The 8,343-nt window shown below is 38.8% G+C and overlaps 1 protein-coding gene across 2 annotated transcripts in view; it reads right to left on the bottom strand.

The window, feature by feature from the left end:
- Window positions 1-3,949: 3,949 nt before the first annotated feature.
- The window catches only part of LOC106342870 (U-box domain-containing protein 4-like), a 9,126-nt gene continuing 4,732 nt past the window's right edge, over window positions 3,950-8,343 (bottom strand). Inside the window, exons 2-5 of one of the 2 annotated variants that reach the window (XM_013781920.1) lie at window positions 6,691-6,967; window positions 6,351-6,467; window positions 4,387-6,174; window positions 3,950-4,298 (exon numbers count right to left, since the gene is read on the bottom strand). In XM_013781920.1, the coding sequence (XP_013637374.1) occupies window positions 4,239-4,298; window positions 4,387-6,174; window positions 6,351-6,467; window positions 6,691-6,960 (2,235 nt within the window). In that variant the 5' untranslated portion in view covers window positions 6,961-6,967 and the 3' untranslated portion in view covers window positions 3,950-4,238. Of the gene's footprint in view, window positions 4,299-4,386; window positions 6,175-6,350; window positions 6,468-6,690; window positions 7,328-8,343 lie in introns of those variants that run through there. The other variant, XM_013781919.1, reaches the window with a different exon arrangement.

Consider the following 8,343-nt stretch of genomic DNA (forward strand, 5'->3'; position numbering starts at 1 on the left):
AACCTTGATGAATGGTTTCACTACAGCAACATCCTGAAAGAAGAGAGGCTATCTTATGCCCTTGATCAACTAAGAGGTAATGCCTTTAAATGGTGGGTACAAGAAGAAGATGATAGATGGTTTTACAAGGAGCCAGCTATCAAAACGTGGAGAGCTCTTAAGGAAGTCATGAGGGATGATTTGCACCAGAACTCACGAGTTCTAAGATCAAAAAGATATACCCAAGGAGGTATCTAACTCATGGTTCCAAAGAAAAATCAGAACCTGTTATTGTCCAAGTAAAGGCTAAGGTAAGTCCTATACTTGATAAATTTGTTTATAAATCATCTCCCACTGGTATGAGTCACTTGTCTTTGTCCAAGAATTTTAAGACAGGTCCTGAGGTTCAGAAAGATACGATCTCCCCATCCTTGTTGAGATCAAAAGTTGTCCATGATTTAAGTCCAAGAGACAAGGAGATTTTAAACCCAAATAAAGAAGAGCCATCAAGCCAAGGTAAGTCTTCTAACTCTGAGGATTTGAAATATCAGACATGTTATAAATATCATAAGAAGGGACACTGTGCTGTAGTTTTTTCTAATAAGCAAGCATTGATAGAAACATCACTAGAAAAGAAAACATCACTAAAACTAATAAAAACATGACAAATAAGCAAAATTATCTAAAATCATGGACAACGTGACAAATCAGCAAAATCAATTCATAAATAATAGTATAGATAGTATAGATACGAGAATAAGGAAATAGGAGAATTAGAATTCGTGTAAGAAAAGGAATCCCTAAGCTAGTATAAATAGAAGGCATCGCTGAAGGTTTTGAATTATCCGATTAGAAGAGAGACGAGAGCAATAAATAGAGATTAGCAATTAAGCCAGGTTTTGCTTTGGTTATTACCTTGTGATCTTTATTTTGTTCTTGAGATAAGTTTTGGTATCAAGTTTATTCCAAATTCGATAGCACAAAGTAGGTTTAAATCCTAACAGAGTTGTAGGTAAAGATGTCGAGTTCAACAAATAATGATGTGCAAATCATCGAGCCACATCCAGATTGCAGACTCGTGCTTGAGAGAACGGCACTTTTGGTTTCCAAAAAGGAGTTGGAGATGGAGAGGAGGATCAGGAACAGTAATTTTCGTAATGCAAAATTCAACTTCCTGAATAGCTCCGACCCTTGTCACCCTTTTTACCAGCAAAAGCTTACTGAATACCGTGAGGCTCCTCCGAATCAAGAACCTTATGCCCCAGTAGTAGTTACTACTGATCATCCCGAGTGTAAGGGTCCTCCATCCAGTTTTACTTTTGAACTTGAACCTCCTCACTGGATCACTCTCAAGGAACATGCTACTTTGAAGCTCACTGCGCAGTCTGTGGCCCTCTATGGGATGTCTTTTCTCGAGGCTTTGATCAACAAAGACTCTACCAACCCTCACCTGGGATTTATCAAATTCAATGATCCTAGGTGCTATTATTTTATTCACCTTGTTTCTGCTTATTCGCGAGTACTAAGGCCGAGCGAAACGGATGGTGCTTCTACCGAGACCTTTGTTAAGGGTTTTCTCGAGCAGCTTCAGATTCTACTGGAAAAGGATGATGAAGAAGGACTGGAGATGGCTATGAGTGACTTGGATGCTGTTGTGGGTTGTGTTGATCACATGGAGGATCAAGAGTCTTTTGCTAAGATGCCACTCCCTGATCACCTTTTAATGGGGATGTTGCAACTACAACATCACCAAAGAGAGCCAAAGAGACAATAACTTGTTCTTAGGTGGTAATGGTTTTTTCATTCTTTTTTTTCTTTTTTACATTGCAACTTCCTGATTCGAGTTATATTTGTAATGAAAGAGCATTGACTAATCTTATCAGATAAAAGGATATGGTTTCTAGGAACTTCACAAGCATTAACTTTCGTCTGATGTTTGGGACATCCTTTGTTCCCCACAGGATGATTATTTAGATAATATTGGCACTTATTTCGCAACATAGAAGGATCTCTCTTGCTTTTTCATAATAAGATTAGAGTAGACACCCACATGATGATTATTTATCCCTCTCCTCTTCTTGAATTTAAAAATGTGTAATGTTGGGTCAGGCTGATGGGCGGGAAGCGAATCTTGGATTGATATATCCGTGTTTCTTGGGATCAAGAATGCTTTGGAGTACAGTATTCCCGTGGCTTATGAGCGGACAATCACTGCTAAGGCTTGAAGATTGCTTAGTCTACATATACGCAACACTAGGGATTGTGTTTTCTGTACGAGCCTATGATTATCAGGTAACTTAATTGAGTAGAAAGCTTTAAAAGTCTCGTTGCTATTCATATTGAAGGCCTCACGCACTATATCTTGCAGGAAGTCAGAACTTAAGTAATACTTTTCTGCTTATTCCATGGCTTTGCTGGACTGGTACTGCCTTTGCTTGCAAGATTAATTAAGGACCATGTAATAATATGCTAAGGCTCTTATATACATTCATTCTGATGAATCTTTCATTCTTCTCTAGTGTAGTGAAACTTTTTGTTCTTATTTATAGGTATGTACTGAATACGTTGCGTGGAGGGATGATAAGCCTTTCTCATGTCCACGCTAATGCTGCTATCTTGTCTTGCTTTATGTCCCGTTAAAAACATATATGGCCTCTGTTTCGATCGTGTAACCACACCAAGATTGGCACAAATATGATTACCCTTTTTGAACTTGTCCACTTAAGGGGAAGCAAAACAGGGCAAATCAATATGTTTCCTAACAAAAATCAGGTTGGTATGTGATCTTGTTTGTCTTAATGGTCTTGCTTTTATTTTTTAATGGCAACATGAAGTGAGCAAACACACTAACCTCTGAAGCTCAGAAGATGCAATGAAAAGTTCTCTTTATTTTGAAAGTAATTGTTTTTTTCCAGTTCTTATAAAAAAAAAAGGTCTTCAAATTATTGTTTTAATAGTAAATGTGAATTCAAACTTTTTCACGTTATATGACTGGTCTCTTTTCTAGTTGTAGCAACCCGTCTCTCACCATTGAGAGATCTACGCAACAACAAAAACCAAAACTGAAACTCAAGACTTTGCATGCATACAAGAAGCTAGTCTCACAAAAAAAAAACATGTAGGGTATGACTAGTAAAATAGTAGAATGAAAGTGAGGGACGAAGAAATATTATTTGGGGTACAGTTAACTAAGTAAAACTTTCATATTATATCATCTTGAGTAAAAATTTACACTATTTCTCTTCTCTTTCAGCTGTAAAATACTTTTACTAATATTCACTTGATTGGAGAAATAATAGCTCAACTAAACTAAGAGAAACAAATTCTGCTCTTTTTGTGTACTTGACAATATTTTCCAGTCAAGACATTCGAATCATAAAACCATATAAATATATTATATATTTGTAAACTAAAAAGCGGTGAAGAAGACTGATTTCGAAAATTCAACCAACTGGAAAAATAAGTATTTACAAGTAAGGTCGGTCTATTTACGTTTTATTCTTCTAACTGGAATAATTTACTGTATATATGTATTTAATTATAAAACAAAGTCACAAGTTCCGCTGTAGCACACTGGCTAAATTATCTAAGATGAGATGATGTTTCCGGGTTCGAAGCCCGGCAGCGGAAAATAAGTTTTGTGATATTTTTTTCACTAACGTCCCAGTTTTTTTTTAAATTTTACTAAAATTTCCAAAATTATGGTATCATTACGTTTACAAACAAATTAGGATTTATGTAAAAGACAATAATTGATAGCTTTAATTCATTGGACATACAAGTAAATTATGTGTACAACTCCATATGCTTCCTTCATCACCATTGCTCCGGTTAATCCAGAACTTTTACAAGTAAGATGTATTAATCTAATATTCTTCTAAACGGAACAATTTACGTTATATTTATTCAATTGTATTTAATAATCACAAGACCTGTTGTAGCACACTGGCAAAAACTTCTCAAACGAGAATAATAATGCCCTAACCAAAAACAGTACAAACACATGTAATCAGCTTTGTTATATAGTCCATCAATGGTTACATATTCTCTCACTCAGTTCACATTCACAACTACAACTGTTTCCTTCAAAAAAACTTTATTAAAACGAAGATCAAAGAATGCAGAGAATCAACAAAATCTTGGGTATATGGAATTATTTGCAGATGAAACCTCTTCTGTACAAAATCACTACTTAGATAAGAAGAACAAACACAGAACAGGCACCAATGAGCCAAAATCTACTCATCATCAGTCATCCATCAGCCTCGCCCAGCATTTCCATGCCTTTGGTTCCTAAAGTAACTGAGCAATGCCTGTGCCTGAACAAAGTTACAACATCCTCCAAAAACGTTAGCACAAGACTGAAGATGAGATATATATATATATATATATTATGAAGTTTGATACCTTTTCTCTGGCTCTGGGAGTACCAGACTGCGAGAGCGCGACAAGAGGAGGAACAGCACCTTCTTGAAGAACCATATTGCAGAACCTCCCACTGTTGGTCGAAAGCTGAAGCAAAGCAGCAGCAGCGTTCTCTTTCCCTCTAGCAGAACCCAACTCAACCACCTCAACAAGCAGACCTATCCCACCTTCTTGACCAATCGCATTTCTCCCTTCCGGGATCGTAGCTAGATTAGCCAACACAGCAACCGCTTTATCCACCATCCCAGCCGCAGGATCCATAAGATCTATCAGATACCTCACAGCCCCAGACTGCACGATCGTTCCCTTGTTCTCTTGATGTATCGACAGGTTAAACAATGCAGTAGCAGCGTCCTTCTTCCCACGTTGAGTACCGTTCCCTAGCAGATCCACCAGAGGCCCTATCGCGCCTGACTGACCGATCTTGATCTTGTTCTCTTCTATCACAGAGAGGCTGAAAAGAGTAGCAGCCGAATTCTCCTTAGCTTCCGAGCCACCGTTCTCAAGAACGTGAATGAGCGGCTCGATGGCACCAGCCTCAGCGATTAAACTCTTGTTGTTGTCGTTGATAGACAAGTTGAGAAGCGCTGTGACAGCGTTCTCCTGCGTAGCTGAGTCTGTTGAGCGAAGCAGTTCAACTAACGAGACGATCGCTCCGGAGTTCCCTATCACTATCCTGTTATCCATGTTGTGCTTAGCCAGCAGCCTTATCTCGGCTGTTGCTCGTCTCTGAACATCTAACAAACTGCTTTTCAACTCCTCCAGGAGTTTCTTGACTTGGCTTTCGACCTCGGCGAGATCACGCCTCGCCGAGTTCGAAGGCGCTGAGACAATCTTTGAAGAACGGCGCCAAAACTGGCTGCCACGGTTATGTCTATCCATAAACCTTGGGGAGTATTCAGACCGAGAAGGAGCTGCTGATGATGAAGTGGTGGTTGCAGCTAGAGGCCCTGATCTAATTTCTCCTGAAACATCACTGGTGTAAGGTGTAGCGTGAGCTGATTCTTCTGAGTTTTCGTTACCATCTGTTCTTGGAAACTCCTCATTAGAAACTGAGCTAGTACTAGCAGAAGGGGACCTATGATGGTGGTGGTGATTCTCAGATGTTTGTCCATTTTCCACTGACCCTCGTGTAGTTGAAGATACAGATAACCTACAAGGTGAAGCATGAATGGAGTCTGTACATGACAAGAGAGGAGAGAGCTCGTTTAAACTCGAAGATTGATTAGGATCAGGGAGCTTGACATCATTAGTATCACACCAGTTAGAGATTAAAGCCTTCACGGTGTAATTAGGTATCAGAGTGGTGTGAGTAAGAGTCTGCCTAGTCTTGGGACAAACTTTTAAGCCTAAATCAATCCATCTCTTGATGAAGGCCTTCTCGTATGTTTGTCCTGATGATACAATCACTGGATCAGTCATGACTTCGAGGGAAAGAGGGCAGAAGAAGTCGGCGAGAATGGAGACGCTAGATGTCTGAGTCTGTTTGATCAGAAGAAGACACTCGTGCATGCGGTTTACGATGACGATCAGCTGGTCGAGGAACTCGACTTCTGCATTGTTCTCGGACTGCTCGGCGATCTCTTTTTGTCTTTCTAGAGCTACAGCTTCGATCAGAATCTCTTGGTTTGATCTTAGACCGGTGTTTTCTCCAATTTTTACTAAGATCTCTGGGGTGGGTCCAACGCCGTCTCTCTGATCACTTAGAGCACCATCAATGACAGAGGATATTTCTTCATAAGTAGGATGTTTAATCTTCTCTAGACATTTCTGTAATCACAATTTTTTGTAAATGAACCATTAGCATCTCCTGAAAAAATGAGTCAATTGCCAATGCAGACAATACGCAAAGCAGTCTATTGCTCTGAAGAAAGCACAGATGTACACCGGATTTGTTACAAAGGAATATGATGCAAGAGTCCTGTTTTAATGTAAAGAGAAAGTACCTCGAGGGAAGCTGGACTCAGCTCATCAGGTAGGTCGCTCTTAGAAGACTTGAGAAACTGGAAAGTATCTACAATAGTGTCTCGCATCTTTGGTATCAAAGATTCAATTTGGAGGACCTAGACGTGGATATTAAAAGAACTTCAATATCAAGGAAGCGTGCAGAATAACGTACGTGATGGTCATTAACTGTATCCTAAAAGCATAAGACAACTTAGCTACAGTGTCTGGAAAGGATCATAGAGATGTATGTAATGTCTTGTATAGAGCAGAGTACTAATACATTGTTTCAGATTCCATAAGCTTCAAAATAACTTGAGAGGAGAAGTTATGGGAACTTACGAAATAGACTTTACTGGAGAAAGGGTGCCAACTCGTGAAAAGGTCTCTGGAGTGATCAACATCTTGAATCAATTCTTGAAATGATTTACAAAGCTTCTCCTCCAAAGCAAGATCAGAGTTGAGAACAGCGGCATCAGCTATAGGCTTCAAGACTCCTAACAACTTTTCGACTCTATTGTAGTATTTATCAAATGGGTCTAAATCGATATGTCTGGAAGACGACAGATTCAGAAACAAAGAGATACTGTCGACAAGAGCCGAGATTTCCATTTCCACCCTGAAAACCAAATGGGTGAGGAATGGGTCTATCGGAGAAGATGAGAGAGCGAGGAGAAACCCTAAGAAGATAGATCGAAACTAAGAGATAGACAAGGATGAATAGTCTGGGGGAAGAAGAAGATAGCAATCTTCTCTCTTTCTCTACATCTTCCTTCTCTCCGCAGATTATCGTTTGATGATGATGAGCACGTATCTCCCTTCTTCTCCTCTCTGTATTTTTGTTTTTTTTTTTGTTTTCTTAATTTTCCGACAAAACAGAGGAAAAGATTCTACAGAGTTATCTACCGCTTCTTCTCCAATTGGTCAGATGTTAATTTGCTGGAAGTATCATCATGATTTAAAAACAAGACTTTTGCTCTTAACGTCTCAACACTTCTTTAAAAAAATATCGCAATCCTACTAAAAAAACATTGGAAATGAATAGAAAAGAACGAATAGGAATAAATTTTTAGGAAAGATGAGAAATAATGGTTTCTTATCAAAATTAACAAGGAACAAACTTGCATTATAATTTTCTACAAAAAAAAAAAAAATTAGAAAGAATGAAGAGAAAAAAAGTATTTCTCGTAAATGGTAATTTTTTTAAGAAACGTTAAGGAATGTAGTTTTCATTTGCTTACTAGTCACATCCTTATAGTAATAATCTTATTAAATAAAGTTGACATATCTGCCTTTTCAGGCGTCCACGTCAATCTGGAGAAGGAGGCTTTCTTGCTACGTGTCGCCTCACCAAACAAACGATTTCTGTGTAATCCGGTCTTATTCCAACTGGGCTTTTATTAAATTTTATTATTAAGCTCAATATTATGCCAAGCCCACGTATTATTAGCTATCTTCTTCTCTCAAGCTTGCGACTTCCCCGATGCAATTTCCAGAAAATTCAATCGATGTTCCTATCTCCGTATCGTCTCAGCCTTCCATAAATCCGTTCTTAACTCAGAGTTCTTGCGTGTTTGATCGACTCCTCTCGCTGGAAGCAATCAATCGATCTCTTCGCATCCACCGTAACCGGCTGGTGGTCACGCTTCTCCTTCGCATCCCACCATGGTCACGCTTCTCCTTCGTTTCACGGAGGCACCTAATCTATATCAAGAAGAAGGGAGCTAATGTGTTGACATCCTCCTCAATGATGAAAAGTTTGTCCTCCTCATCTTCCCTCGCCTTCCTTTTCCAATATAAACTGCCATCGCCGATTATCTTAACCATACTATATTTAATTAGATTGAGTGGTTTTTATATTTCTTGGTTAATTATAGGTTTGGAAATTTCAAAGAGGTATTCCAAATTTCACAGAGATTCAGTCCCATGTATTCCGTTTGATTTTGGGTCTATGAATTTTTCAAATTTTTGTTTTTGTTAGGGAAAAGGGATGAA

The sequence above is a fragment of the Brassica oleracea genome, chromosome C4 (assembly GCF_000695525.1).
Source record: "Brassica oleracea var. oleracea cultivar TO1000 chromosome C4, BOL, whole genome shotgun sequence".
Taxonomy (NCBI): domain Eukaryota; kingdom Viridiplantae; phylum Streptophyta; class Magnoliopsida; order Brassicales; family Brassicaceae; genus Brassica; species Brassica oleracea.